At 45.7% G+C, this 15,835-nt stretch overlaps 2 protein-coding genes across 2 annotated transcripts in view; one reads left to right on the top strand and one right to left on the bottom strand.

The window, feature by feature from the left end:
• Positions 1-13,299, bottom strand: part of PDE3B (phosphodiesterase 3B) — a 72,035-nt gene extending 58,736 nt beyond the window's left edge. Inside the window, exons 1-3 of the mRNA XM_083477004.1 lie at positions 12,474-13,299; positions 11,918-12,375; positions 7,511-11,553 (exon numbers count right to left, since the gene is read on the bottom strand). Of these exons, the coding sequence (XP_083333130.1) occupies positions 7,511-8,536 (1,026 nt within the window). The 5' untranslated portion in view covers positions 8,537-11,553; positions 11,918-12,375; positions 12,474-13,299. The remainder of the gene's footprint in view (positions 1-7,510; positions 11,554-11,917; positions 12,376-12,473) is intronic.
• Positions 1-15,835, top strand: part of PSMA1 (proteasome 20S subunit alpha 1) — a 376,247-nt gene that overhangs the window by 346,833 nt on the left and 13,579 nt on the right. The window lies entirely within an intron of this gene.

Here is a 15,835-nt window from a genome sequence, read left to right as displayed (position 1 = left end):
ACGCAAGACAGTGAGTGGGATGGATCCCGCTCACTGTCTTGGCTTTGCTTTTAGCCGCGGGGCTGGGGCGGTGGAAGCCTGAGCTTCCCCGACCCCAGCCCCCAGAACAGGTCCAGGAGCGGCAGCAAGGTTGCGCACAACCTTGCCCCGGCTCCCGGAGCTTGCGGGGCTGGGGGCGGGGGGAGCCCGAGCTTCCCCCGCCCCCAGCCCCCAAAACAGGTCCAGGAGCGGCAGCAAGGTTGTGCGCAACCTTGCCCCGGCTCCCGGAGCTTGTGGGGCTGGGGGCGGGGGGAGCCCAAGCTTCCCCCGACCCCAGCTCCCAGAACAGGTCCAGGAGCGGCAGCAAGGTTGTGCGCAACCTTGCCCCGGCTCCCGGAGCTTGCGGGGCTGGGGGAGCCCGAGCTTCCCCCGACCCCTGCCCCAAAACAGGTCCGGGAGCAGCGGCAAGGTGATGCCCAAGCCCCTAGAACAGGTCCGGGAGCAGCAGCAAGGTTGTGAGAAACCTTGCCCCGGCTCCCGGAGCTTGCGGGGCTGGGCACGGGGGAAGCCCGAGCTTCCCCCGACCCCAGAACAGGTCTGGGAGCGGCGACAAGGCTGCAAAGCCTTTGGAGCGCAGCGCGAGTTCCCGCTGCACTCCAAAGGCTTCAGGCGGCTATCCCTGAAGCCTGGAGAGCGAGAGGGGTCGGTGCTCACCGACCCCTCTCGCTCTCCAGGCTTCAGCGAAAGCAACGCGTAGCCTCCGGAGCGTGGAGGGAGCACTCCCTCTGCGCTTCGGAGGCTTTGCGTTGATATCGCTGAAGCCAAGGAGCCTGCATTCGCTCCATAGGACGCACACACATTTCCCCTTAATTTTTGGAGGGGGAAAATTGCGACCTATAGAGTGAAAAATACGGTAAATATAAACTCTTCTGTGGCCCTTGAGGCCTTTTTGGGCATCCCTTGGCAACATTTGATGCCTCCTCCAGCCCTTGCCTGCCTTCCCAAAGTTAGGCACTGGGCTTTGAGGAAGTGTGAGGGCTCTGACAGGGTCCTAGAGTCCTCCCAACAACTTCCTAAAGCCTAATTAGTGCTTTCCCAGCTTTGGAAAGTAGGTGGGAGGGCTCTAGGACCCTGTCAGAGCCTGTCATGACATAGACCAGTGCAGCTTTGGGATGGCAGGAGGGCTTGGGGGAATTCCAATTTTGGCTTCGCTCCCCCCCCCCGCCCCCCCCCCCCGCACAGTGCATGACAAGGCAGCGTGCAGGCCCATGCTGAAATACACTTGGAGCCTACTTGGTATGAAAAGTTGGACCGCCCTGCTCTAGAATCTTTAACTGAAATGCACTTCATTGCAAAGCGGAAGTTTCCCCAAGCTTAGGTGTGTGAACTGCCTTTCATATCTTTTCTAGCCCTGATTAGCTTTCACATGCCCTGCTTCTGCAATATTGATCAGCTATATTTCTAAAGGGGTGTGGACACCTTGGTAAATGATGGATGATTTTCCTATTAAAGGGTGGGACACAAATCTCCTGGGAAATTAAATTCACTCTCTTCTAGAATAATCTCACTTCCTAATGATTACCCGAACTACATCTGTAGCTGAAACTGTTCCCAGTCAGGGATAGCCAGCCCAGGCTGCATGAGTCTGACGGTGTATGAAAGTTATGAAAAAGGCTTGAACAAAGACTCAAAAAAACACCAGAACTAAGAAAGTATTTTGTATCTTGTCCCTTCTGTATCCTAGATACCAGCAAGGGGGGGGGGGGCGGGTATTAACATTTTTTTGAAACTGGTTATTTCCTTTTATACTTGAAAGATTGTATTATTCTGATTTCCTTACAATAAATGTTTATTTAACAGAAATATTGTGGCATTGATTTAACTCAATGTCTAACCAGACTGTGGATAAGATGTAGATATTCAGAGCCTGCCCTTTATAAAGAAACCACTGTGTCTGCCTAAAAAGGATCCCATCTCCATTGTACAGAAGTTGACAAGGCAGATAATCCATTCCTTGCCTATAAATTCAGAAGAAAAAGTGCTGCCCGGATGCAAAAATATCTCCAAATTCACACCTCTCCCTTTCCCCACTTTTCTGTATTGACAAATGTTAGGTGCCCCTTAGCAGCCATGGGGAGTTTGACAGCATTAAACCTCAGTGGCTCCTGATTGGTAAAATTCCCATGACCTGCTAGTCTTTTCCCCTCTTGGTTACACTGGAAGAAGGGGAACAATTTATTGTTATGTCATCTCTCATGGAAATCAGGAGAGGTTCTTGCTACGAGCAAGTACCATGTTGATATTGTGTATTTTATCACTTATTAAATTTGTATAGCGCCCTTCATCTGAAAATCACATGGAAGTGATCACAGGCGAGCCTCCCTGGGGAGAGCATTCCACAAACAGGGAGGCACTGCAAGGAGACACACGAAGAAGGGCCTCGGGTGATGATTGCAGGGTCCAGGTCAGTTCAGGAGGTCCTTCAGGTATTGTGGTCCTGAGCCATTTAAGGCTTTATAGGTCAAAACTAGCACTCTGAATTGGGCTCCAAAACTAATTGGCAGCCAGTGCAGTTGAGCCAGGATTGGTGCAATGTGCTCAAACAGTCTTGCCCCAGGGAACAACCTGGTGCTGAATTCTGCACCAGCTGAAATACATTGCAGTAATTTAATCTATAGGTTACCAAAGCATAGATGACAGAGGTTAGGCTATCCCTGTCAAGACAGCAGCACAGTGAGGCCCCACCAAGCTGAAGCTGATGGAAGACACTCCTTGCCAACGAGGCCACTTGCACCTCAAGAGAAAGCGAAGAATCCAGAAGTGCCTCCAAGCTATGTACCTGCTCCTTCAGAGGAAGTGTAACCCCATCAAGAGCAAGCCACCTCCCATCCCTCTGCTCTAGGGAACCACCCACTAATAGTGCCTCAATCTTATCTGGATTGAGCTTCAGTTTGTTGGCTCTCACTCAATCCGTTACTGAGGCAAAACAATGGCCAGCACATCCACTGCCACACCTCCAGATATAAAAGAGAAGTAGAGCTGGGTATCATCAGCATATTGCTCACAACATACTCCAAAACTCGGAATAACCCCACTCAGAGGTTTCATGTAGATATTAAACAGCACAGGAAATAAAAATGAGCCCTGATGAGCCCCACACTGAAGGCTCCACAGGGCTGAAGAGCACTCCCCAAGCATCACTGTCTGGAAACGATAATCCAAGTAGAACCAGACCACTGCAAACCAGTGCCAAACACCTCTAACTCAGACAGCCACTCCAGAATGATGCCATGGTTAATGGTTTGGAAAGCTGCTGAGACATTGGGGACAATTAACAAGGACATGTTTCCCCTGTCTCTTCCCAAACAGAAGTCATCATACAAGGTGACCAAAGCAGCTTCTGTGCCAAAACTGGGCCTAAACCCTGATTGAAATGGATCTAGAAAATCAGTTTCTTTCAGAAGCACCTGGATCTGGTCAGTGACCACCCACTCAAGAACTTTCCCCAAGAAGGGGAGACTGGAATAATTACAGCAAATTACAAATGCTACATGTTCTTTTGATGTGAGAGAAGAAGCACAATTCATGAATGAGATCTGCTTCCTGTTTTGCCATGATTAGTGTGACATTAAAAAAGGAACTTGCACTGGGGAGATAAACAAGTAATTTCCTCATCTGAAACTTGCACACCTCTTCCATACAGGTTCCTTTCCAAACATTACACCATTTCTGTATCAGGGAAGTGTACATGGTTGCTCTTACCACAGTACATCATGTATCTACAGTGGTACCTTGGTTCCAGAACGGCTTAGTTGTCAAACAAATCAGCTCCTGAATGCCGCAAACCCGGAAGTACTGTATTTTCCCATGTAAAAGCGATGCTTTTTGCTTTAAAAAAATTAGGCAAAAATTGGGTGTCATCTTATACATGGATAGTGAATGAAGAGGGGGGATGTGCGATTAATGGCAGCAGCAAGCAGGATATTGGCAGCAGTGATTGGGTCGGTGATTGGTGGCTGTGGTAACTGGGCAGGTGATTGGCAGCTGTGGCGAGGCGGGAAGGTGATTGGCGGCTGCAACAAGTGGATGAGTGTGCTGTTGGTGGTGGCAAGCGGGTAGACAATTGGTGGCTGTGGACAGATGTGCAATTGGTAGTGGCTGTGGCAAGCGATCAGCAGTGGCAGGCAGGCGGGTGAGCAACTGGCAGAAGTGACCTCCCTCACCCTCCCAAAAAGCTAAACAACCTAATTTCTTAATTTTGGGTTAAAAAAAATAAGGGTCATCTTATATATGGAAAAATACGGTAAGTGTTCCAGTTTGCAAACATTTTTCAGAAGCCGAACGTGCGACATGGCTTCTGCTTGAGTGCAGGAAGCTCCTGCAGCCAATCAGAATCTGCGCCTTGGTTTTCGAACGGTTTTGGGAGTCGAATGAGAACCAAGGTTCCACTGTAGTCTAATACAGCAAACAAATACTTTTTAGTGCAAACTTCCAGTGTTCAAGAAACTTACAAATAATTTAATGGGCACATTCGTGCCCAAATTCGTGTATATAATATGCGTTTGTTTCCATCTTGTTTGATCTGTGCTTTGGAACTGGCACCACAGAATTACACCATAATAATGTACCAATTGTGCAATTTTAAAGTAAGTTTCTAGATCTAAAATTGTACTGAGGAACAGACTGACTTTCTTGCATTTCCACCACACTCCCTCAATGAAAGAATTTGATTTGTTTTGTGTTTTCTGAAAGTGAAAATTCAAGTGCTATACGTATGAAACAAATTCTTTAAATGCTCAAATAAATTAACTCTTAGACAGCAGCTCCTTGCCCATTTATTTGACAGTAAGCCCCAATGAACTTAATGTGATTTATTCTGTGCAGGTACGTACAGGATTAAACACACAGTGTACTGCTTTAAAAAGTATAATAATAATAATTTATTATTTATACCCCGCCCATCTGGCTGGGTTTCCCCAGCCACTCTAGGTGGCTTCCAACCAAATATTAAAAACACAATACAGCATTAAACATTAAAAACTTCCCTAAACAGGGCTGCCTTCAGATTTCTTTTAAAAGTAAGATAGTTGCTTATTTCCTTTGACATCTGATGAGAAGGCATTCCACAGGGCAGGCACCACTACTGAGAAGGCCCTATGCCTGATTCCCTGTAACCTCACTTCTTGCAGTGAGGGAACAAACAGAAGGCCCTCAGGGCTGGATCTCAGTGTCCGGGCTGAATGATGGGAGTGGTATACAGGACCGAGGCCGTTTAGGGCTTTAAAGGTCAGCACCAACACTTTAAATTATGCTCAGAAACGTACTCGGAGCCAATGCAGGTCTCTCAGGACCGGTGTTATATGGTCTCGGCTAGAAAGCTAGGAAGAGATATTTGCACCATTAAGATCGATCATATGTATATAATATACTGTATTATTAAATGGATTTTTAAAACTTGCTTGAATCTCCCTGCAGAAAGAAGGGAGTGTACTTTAAAAAACTACATAAAATTAGTTTAGTACAAACTTCTGGCATAATAAGGCCATGATCTGAATACTAAGGTAATGGGCTACATTAAGAGTTACTAACTGATATACAACACCTATTAACTCCTTTTGAGCAATATGAATTGGCTTTTTAATGTTTAAAGAAAAAAGCTAAAGAAAAAGGTGCGGAAATTAAAATATTCATGTTCCTCTATTTGCAATGTTTTACGCTAAAAAAGCCCTATATACAAATGGCATTTACTATTATTTATACTGTATACATTACATTATTTACTATATTTATTAGTAGGCTACTTCAAACATCTGACTACAAAACTATTTCTGAAGGCCTACTAATAATCCTATGCTCTATAACAAAGATGATACTTTCAGTTAATTTCTACTTTATTTAAAATAAAAATGCAATGTAAATTTCCTTTATCATAGTAAATATAAACAAAAAGTTTTAGAAAACTAAGCAGTAAATCTTAGACTGTGTTCAAGAACAGCTTGCTGGAGACACACAGAGCTTAAGATTTTAATCAAAAAATACAATCACATTACAATAAAACAAACTAAGCAGCCATACAGTACGTTTCTAAGTTCCAGCATATCCATATGCTTTTTCACTTCACACAAAACCTCAGTATAGAAAAGCTTGGTGTCTGAGAACTAGACAGCCCAACCATATATTGTATATGTTTACTCAGAAACCAGTCCTACTGATTTCAGTAGGGCTTCCACTACTGTATTTGTGCATAGAATTGCAGCCTTAGGATACACATTGATAATAAGTTTCTTGATGCAACATAAGGTGGAGCCAGTTCAATAGAAACTCCTCGGATGCTTTCTTAATTTGTTACTGGCCAATTTTTTGTGTGATAGTCAATTTTTCCAGTTAGGAGGAAATCCCATACTAGCTGTCAACTCTAAAGTTTTTCCAGCATCTGACTATTTCTATTTGGGGTATTCACTTTGCTGACGCAAGATAATGTATTATGCACAAGGTAAATTACAGAAGAATAGAAAAAAATGTGCCCACTAAAAATCCCTTCAAGCACAATTCCTGCTGACAAAGATGGCTTGATTCAATCACACATACACACTACATATGCCAGTTGTTTCCTATGACAGTACAGCCAGTAAATGCTTTGTCTCACTTCTGAGCTGAATTTCAGCTTTTCATACAACAAATGCTACTAGCTTAACATACTGAAACCCTATTCTCTAATGTTGATACAGGATTCACAGTATTCTTTCCTCAGCCTTGTTTCTTGGCACCATATGAAACCGTTATTAGTCCTCTATGTTATCAAAGCATAACAGGTTGCCTCTCAAATTCTGTTAAAATGCTCCTTTGTTTTTTTAGTAAGTGAAGCTTGCCCAGTTTGCTGGATTTCAGTGGATCAAACGATAAGCAATGCTGCATGAAAAACTCTGAACAAACATCCTCTTCATTGGCAAAAGAATTCTGTTTGCATGTTCACACTTTCCCCCATCCTTCTCCATGGCACTACCTGGCTAATTCCAAAAGCTCCATGGTTGTGTGGAAATTCAGTTTGGAAATTCATACTAACTTTGCAACTGAAAAGTCTTTCTTTCTGTAGAAGTTACTGACCCAAAATACATCACTTCACCATTTTTGCTGTCCTGTTACAAAGTCCTAATAAGGTTTCATTTTATGTTCCCATGTAACTGAGCATGGAGCATGCAAGTTTTCAAAAGGGGTAGAATATCAGGAAGCACAACAAATAGTCAAGTAGCACCTCAAAAGCCAATAATATCAGGGCATACAGGACTCTTGTTGTTTTTCCTTCCGCAGCTCCCTCTCTGGAAGTTTATACCAGGAGACTGGAGTTCTAAGTACAGACCAAATCGGAATGTTCAGTTTCACCCCGGATTTAAGATAAACCTAAAGCATCAAAATAGTGGCCTGAGCGCCTAGCAAACAAACTGCGATCTTCTTTCTCCAGCGTCCCTGGTGAGGCCAAAGTTTTCTGTTAGAGAAAAGTTTCCCTTCACCTCCCTGCCGGAGGAAGGCTTACCTGTTCTCTGGAAATGCAAGGCAACGAGGGTCTCCTGAACATTTTGCAGCTCCCATAGTAACTGGTGGACGTCTCCCCCAAAGACACGCAGCTGGATCTCCTCCGGGGTCGGATCACGGGCACTTTTTCCTCTGCTGCGCCGCTCGGCGACTTGGGGTAAGGAGACTGGCGGTGGTCGTGCGGCGGCGGCGGCGGCGGCTGGTGGTGCGGCTGGGGCTCCCGCCCGGGCGAGCAGCAGCAGCAGGAGGCGAAGGCGCAGCGCCGTCCGCCCAGCAGCGCCAACAGGCACCCCGCCACTCCGACGGCGCCGGACAGCAGGGGCCTAAGGGCCGGGGCCAGAGAGCCCAGGCTGGAGAGCGACAGCAGCCACACGAGGGCGGAGAAAGCCAGCAGCAAGAGCCTCCTGCGGTGCCCGAGGCTGCGCTGCGCGAGGGCCAGTCCGGCCACGGTGCTCAGCGTGGCCAGCAGCCGGCCCGCCAGCACCTGTAGTTGGGCCGTCGGGGGGTCGGGGGCACCCTGCTCAGCCGCCTCCTCTCGGCAGGGGAAGAGCAGCGCCGCCAAGTCCCCCGCTTGGCAGCACAGCGGCAGCGCCAGGAGCCACCGGGGGCCGCCGGGCTTGTCCCGGGCCAGGTAGCAGGTGAGGAAGAAGAAAGCACAGGCGAGGGTGAAGAGCGGGCTGAGGCACTGGCCCAGCCCCGCCAGCAGCGACCCCGGAGCCGCCGCCGCCGCCTTCCTCTCGCCCTCGCTCCAGGCGAGCCAACACGAGAGCAGCAGCGCCGCCGAAGCGGCAGCCAGGGCGCCCAGCCCCACGGAGAGGGAGCCCCGAGGGCAAGCGGCCCGGAGCAGCAAGACAGAGCCGAGCGGCGGGCTCTGCGGCAGCGGGGTGGCGTGGCCCTTCACGTAGCCGTTCCTCATGCTGGGCTCCGCGCCGGCCGGGGTAGGAGGAGGCGGGCTGGCAAGTTTGTTGTTATGCCTGTGAGGAGCGAGGGGGGAGCAGGAGGGGGAGGCTTCTTTCTCTTCCCTCATGGTGGTCGCGCGGGAAAAGCGGGAAGGCCGTCAGCTTCTCTTCCCTCCGGGCTTTGCCTCGCTCATCTCCGTCGAAAGAAAGGCACGCGGAGCGAGGCGGCGGCGGCGAGCGGAGCCCAAACGGCGGCGACGGCAGAGGCTGAGAGTCCGGACTCGGAGCATGGTGGGTAAAAGGGGGGAGGAGGGAGAGAGAGAGGGAAAGGTAAAAGTATCTCTTTCTCCCTCGCTCGCTGCGCTCCCTCACAGGGAACTCGCGGTCGCCTCCCAGAGCTCAACGGCTGCAACGGTCCGTTCGCGCGCGCTTCCACGCTCTGAGAAATAACGACTTTCAGGAGGGTCCGGTGTGGCGAACGAAGTTTTGCGCCGCCGCCGCCGCGTGAAGTCACGTGGCAGTAGGCGCTGAAAGCACCGACGAAGTAGAAAATCCGCCACGCGCCCCCCTCAAGGACAGTTGGATCCTAACGGTCGGAGGTGGAGGGCGGCGGGAGGCCGAACAGCGCACGAACTCAGAACATACTGGCAGTAAAGCTGCAGTTCTCGCCCTGCTTACTGGGGAGTAAGCCCCGCTGATTTCCGTAGGACTTGCTTCTGAGTAGCAGGGCCAGCATGAGGCAAAGTGAGGCGACCGCCCGCCTCGAGTGGCAGGTTCCACGGGAGCAGCAGACCCGGGAGGGAATGGCAGGGGCTGCCCTCTGAAGCCCCCTGGTATATCTGCACCCACCTGGCATGGTTCAGAGTGGGACCCTTCTCCCTCCCTGCCCCATGACGGCCTTTGATTCCCCTTTCAACTGACTGGTGGGGTTGATTTGATTTTCCACCTTGGTTCCTGATGTAGATCTTCACTCAAACCCCTTCTTTCCTGGTCTGGGGGGGGGCACCATTCTGTGGTTCATCTCAGATGCCAAAAAGATTTGGGCTGGCCATGCTGAGTAAAAATGAATAGGCATGTACAGTTCATCCCACTGAGTTCAGTGGGGCATAGATCCAGGGTAAATGAGTACAGAATTGCACTTTAAATGTCAGGGATGCAACACTTTTCATCTCAAACCTTCACCCCGGATGCTTCTCTGTTTCACCTTTCTTTTTTAACATGCAACTTTTATTAGCTTAATATTTTTGTCTCTTAAAGTGTTGGCAGTGGAACAAACAGACGTTCTTACTATGAAAAGTAATTGATTAAAATGGATTTTAGATTAGGCCCCTCATTAAAACGGCATTTTAGACACAGCTGGTAAAAGGTCATTTTCACCATTTCGTTCCATCTTCAGGTCTAATCTAAAGCCCAATAAATTATCAGGATTCAAGAATGGGTAGGGTTATGCAACAAGTCTAGGGGTCATTCGCCATAAAAATAATTTCCATCTAATTGTAATGATGCATACACCTTATACGTTCCATATGTTATCCTCCCATTTTATGGATTCTGCGCTTTCCCTTGTAGGAAATTATTGCTATGCATTTCACAGCGCTGTGCAATCACCCTGCACAAGAACCACCAGCTGGGCCTTATCCATTCAGCTTAAGACTTAGGCAAGTTGGTATGTCAGGAGGTGTTTTTTTTAAGGTTTGGGGGTCCCTGGCCATTCATGACTTTAAGCAGAAATGTAAGCTCCTTGAATTGGGCCTAGAAAAATAATTGTTAACCAGTGTAATCATTTTGGAATGGGAATTTGTGTTCAGACTGCTCCTCAATAGCACTTTGGCTGCCATATTTTGCATTAGTCCGTTTTTCAGGATCAGCACCAAGAACAAGCCCTCAAATGCTGTTACAAAGGGGATCGGCTTCCTGATGAGGACAGTGAAAGATATATGAATGATGGTGACACCCACCCTCTCTCCAATCTGTGCTGATGCTGGATTGAGTACCCTTGGGTGCAAAGCTGGGTCAAAAGTAAATCACCCAGGTCTCTGCACGTTATACCAGGCTGGTCCTTTATTGATGTTTTCTTCAGGACTAACCCGGTATTTATCAATAACACTGTCAGAGAACGAGTAACTAACATGGCTACTCCATTTCTGTGAGCTGGGGATCAGCTGACACTGGGCAATGGCTTTATAATAGCTAGCAGAGGCAGATTTAGGGCAGGGTGACTGGTTACTGGTGAGGGCTCCTAGAGTCTTCTTGCCTCCTACCCAAAGCCTAGTTAGCACTTGACCAACTTTGGGAAGGAGGTGTCAGGGCTCTATGACCTGCCAGAGCCTCACGACTCCTTCCCAAAGACCTTCAGGTCCCTTATATGCCTTGGCAGGGGGCAGGTGTTACATTTTGGCCTTGCACAGGGCGCCATACTACTAAGGTAAACTCCAGTAGCTAGAAGAATACTAAGGTCAACCCCTTTTTACAAGATCTGAATAGTTTCTCCCCAAACCATATCTGCCCGTACTCACAGAGATGATAGCTCCTTGTTCCACCCAACTACTTCCCTTCCCTAGGCACATAAATTAACATGTTCCAAAGATGGGGACTCAAAAGACCATTATCTTAATGCTCTTAATGATATTCCCAATTTGAACAAGATGTTATTTTCACTTCTGCAGGTAAATTGATCCTACCAGGGAGCTCAGCTACACTAACATCTCACAAAGACAAAAATGAGACAATGTTAAAAACAAAAACACCCTCAATATCCACTTAGCAACAAATTCTGCAATTCCACCCGTTTGTGTATAAAATACAAACTACAAACATTTTAGTAGCACAAGTCATCTTCTCTCATGCTGTAGCTGTAAAATACAGCCTATGTACCATTTAACAGCAGTGTTAAAAGTTGAAATACATAAAAAAATTAGGTTTTTATGAAGTTCAACAACAGTATTCCTAAAGTACAGAAACAGTGCATACAAAGTGCCTATATTTCTGTTTGCAAAACAACTCTTTCCCCAAATTGCCCATGCTTAAAATTTGATTCTGTTGATACACACCCCGTTTAGTAAAGCAACCCAGAATTCCTGCAATTTTAGCAGCCAAGGTCTGCCAAAGCATAGACATAACTCTTCTATTTGGTGTCCATAATATACTGCAAGGGACGCGGGTGGTGCTGTGGGTTAAACCACAGAGCCTAGGACTTGCCGATCAGAAGGTCGGCAGTTCGAATCCCCGCGACGGGGTGAGCTCAAGTTGCTCGGTCCCTGCTCCTGCCAACCTAGCAGTTCGAAAGCATGTCAAAGTGCAAGTAGATAAATAGGTACCGCTCCGGCGGGAAGGTAAACGGCGTTTCCATGCGCTGCTCTGGTTCGCCAGAAGCGGCTTAGTCATGCTGGCCACATGACCCGGAAGCTGTACGCCGGCTCCCTCGGCCAATAAAGCGAGATGAGCGCCACAACCCCAGAGTTGGTCATGACTGGACCTAATGGTCAGGGGTCCCTTTACCTTTAGTATACTGCAAGAAATTCTCTCCTAAACTCACCTCTGTCAGTTTGAGACTGGACGCTGTGCCATTATCCCATTTACGCAAACAATCCTGATCCTTTGGTCACCTAAATCACACATCTAGCTGGCACTCATGATATGCAGCTGAAAATGTCTCCAGAATCAACAGCCATACAAGTGTCTGTTTCAGGAAGGGCACTGTGCCAATCTCTTTATGTAAACTGCCTGGTACACCTAGTACCCAGGCAGCCATGGTGAAACACATAGAATATAACTGTTTGAAAGCACAAAATTTTCGAACCCCTCCTACAAATGCCCATTCCAGAGAGGACACTCTGGCCCCCTTTCCATTTGTAAAGGCAGCTCAGAATATCTTGCTCCTGGACTATCTTTGAGTGGCCACTATTGGGAAAGGTTAGTTTTGATTTATATAACCATTCAATGCTTAATCTCAGCTAGGGTGGGCAGTCTCGAGCAGCATTCAGGAAAAAAAAAACACTTTCCATTGGGATTGACTTTTGGCAGTCCTGGGAAATAGCTGACATGGTGTGGGGGGTTATTTCATACTTATCTGCTTTCCATTTTATAACTCCACTTCTTCCACCAGCTCTATATTCACTTTGGGTGAGAAATTTAGATGGTGGTGCCTCCAGGCCATTAGCTTTTATGTATATACAGAAGGTATCAGAAGCCAGCAGACAAGTGGTTCTCACCTTACTCTGAATTCTCTGCAAACCCCGCCCCCCCTTATCTCTAGCCCTTGCCTGAAGATAGCATGAATCCCAAGGGGGATTACTCTTACAAGGTGACCTTTTATTTACTCACACACACACAAAACCACCTTTTAAAAGGAACTCTCTCAAAACTTTAATCTAGTTAAAACTGTTAAAAACAAGTCAATAGTTAAAAACAGTAGGAACTAATATATTGCCTCCTACCCCAAACCAGTGCAATCTTCATTACAATACATGGCAGGAAAAAATGTTCTTAAGGTTGAAGAAAGAACAATGAGAAGACTATGAACACCTCCCAAGTAACAAGATTCCACAACTGATGGACCACAGCTAAAAAGATTGTGGATATATTGTATTGCCTATTTTTTCATCTTTTTAATAGCTTAATGTATATATTTCTATATGTTTTAGCCCATCCTGAACACTGGGGGTGGAATAGGCTTGAAATGTAAGTAAAAATTTAATAATGTTTGCATTATATTTATTATTATTTCTCAACTTTTATATACTGCTTGATTGTAAAATGTTTCACAAAAAAAGTAAGACAATAAAACTGACGGAATATGCATGTGCATTCAACTGTGTAATGGTATTTGATCACCCAGGAGATTGCAGTTACAGAGATAAGAAAAGAAGAGTCATTCCGTTGTCTGGAGAGGTCACTTCCTGGTTCTCATGAAGAAGCCGTTTTCTTTTTTTTTCTTTTTTATAATAATTTTTATTAATTTTCCAAACATATAATAAAACAAATAATAAAACAAAACAATACAAAACATACAAACAAATAAACATGTATAATTACTTAGACTTATTTTCATACACCTTATTTCCCGGACTTCCCCATACCTCCCTTTTTCTGCATCCTTATGTTAACCCTTTCTCAGCAACCCTTCGTTCAATTGATTCGCTCATTTTCATTTTACATTCTTTAAAGTTATGATTTACAGCTGCAATTCTCTATTTCTTATGACCATAACATCTCAGCCATCATCAATCTTACAACAGTCTTTAAGATATTTTTTAAATTTCTTCCAGTCTTCTTCCACCGTCTCACTCCCCTGGTCACGGATTCTGCCGGTCATCTCTGCCATTCCCATATACTCGATCACCTTCGCTTGCCATTCTTCCAGAGTGGGTAGCTGCTGCGTCTTCCAATACTTTGCCAGAAGAATTCTTGCCGCTGTGGTAGCGTACATAAAAAATGTTTTGTCCTTCCTTGACACCAATTGGCCCACCATGCCCAGGAGAAAGGCCGTTTTCAACAAAGCCCATCAACAGAAGCGCGCAGTTGTATTGAGGCAGCATCAGATGTTAAAATTTTGTATCCCTAACAATTTTGCGCCCAGGGCAACTGCCCCTGTGAGCCCACCCTGCCACGCTGCACCACTACTTCCAACTCTACAATTACCGGTATTTGATTCTATGAAACCATATATCATCTATGAGCTATGAATGGTGACTTACCGAAGGCTCAGTACTGTAAAGCTATTTCTGTTGCAGGTCTGGGACTACAAATGCAGAAGAACTGTCAATCACTAGTAGTCCCCACTAGTGGGGTCTGGTTGCCTTGAGGGGTCTCAAGTTCTATAGGACTGTTGTAGACATTTTACCATTGCCTACATGGAACCATAGAAAAAAATCAAATACACTGTTTTCAGAAATGTCTTTACACCAGTGAAATCTCTAATAATGTAGGCATCATGCATTATGTACTGTCTGAAGTCAGGAATCTGTCAAAACAATTGCAGAGGAAGGATGTTTCGATGCCAGAAGCTGTCTCGCTGTTGTCAAGGCAGGATCATATTTCTGCTTCCAAAGCAGATGGTCTTGGAGCAGAGGTGACTAAGATGGCGCTGCCAAAGAAAATGTTTGCTGTACATAATGTTGAATTGAAATAACACAAAGCGGTTGCAGCCAATGCATTATTCGGCAGGTTGGCAAACTGTAAACAAATTTGAACGATGTCAACAGGATTCCCAAAACTAAAATTCACTCTGAAAAATATTATGAAATACAATAACTTGGCTGGGTATATTATACCAAAGTCATTTCCTGTATTGTAAATCAGAAGTTAAGTATTAGCACAGACTTCATACATCTACAGCTATCATCTTATGCATATAGCTGTTTCTTATCAATGGCAGATACATTTTAATCATCATCCAAACAGTCTCCCAGGTGCCTTCTCCAGTGTTTTAAAATGTCATTCTTTAGTGGATGATGATATACAAAAATTCAGAACTGTAGCCAGATAAGCTAGGATGATTAAATTTTCTATACTTAACATTTTGTCCACAATTATATTTGCTGGGCAACATGAGAGTGGGGAGAGGGCTGTTGCACTCATGCCATGCTTGTGTGCATCCCATAGGCATCTGAGAACAGGATGCTGAACTAGATAGCCCTTTGGTCTGATCCAGTACAGCTTGTTTTAAATTCCCGAGGCAGATAAGAAAAACACTGACTTTACTGCAGTCTTTGTAAAAATGTTTTTTTCATGGCCCATGCTCTTCTGCTATTTGCACTACACCTTGGCTTGGATCCTACAAACATTTCTCCTTACCATTTTCATTTATTTGAAGTGCATTGATGTGTTTCAGAGAACTGCTACAAGGAACTGAGCTATGCATACTCCACTGTAGAAGCATAGCTGAAATATCGATGGGCCTCATACATATATATCTTGGGAAGAAAAACAGAATTATTGATCATGATCCAGGCATGCTTCCATGCTAAAAAAGTCTTTTGTGGATGTAGTTCCATAAGAGCCTGCTGAATGAAGCCAATGGCCCATCTAGTCCAGCATCCTGTTCTCATAGTGGCCAGCCAGGAGCTGCTGGGAAACCACAAGCAGAATTGAAGCACAAGACCTTTATCTAGCTATCTGAGCTAGATTTGCAAAATGAGCTCTGAAAAGCTGCTCTGCTCCCATTCCTTTCACAGCAACATGATCTGAAGAAATCAGGCGAGGTTTTTCACAGCAGGGTGGTTGCTCAATTAAAATCGGCAACACTTTTTCTGAGCATTAGTTCAATTTTCATAATAGGTAGATGTTTCACAGTGAAAACCAATACCATAATTATACAAAAAAAAAAAAACACAAAAATGAAGCCATAAGGTAGTTTGAGAAATGCTTATTGGTATTTCAGTAATAAGTATATTCTTGGAAACAATATAAAGTTCTAAGAAATGGCT

The sequence above is a fragment of the Podarcis liolepis genome (assembly GCF_965112155.1).
Source record: "Podarcis liolepis genome assembly, chromosome: 1".
NCBI classification, from domain to species: domain Eukaryota; kingdom Metazoa; phylum Chordata; class Lepidosauria; order Squamata; family Lacertidae; genus Podarcis; species Podarcis liolepis.
Note: the sequence above shows the minus strand (reverse complement) of the source record. Positions and strands in the feature narration are given on the sequence as shown.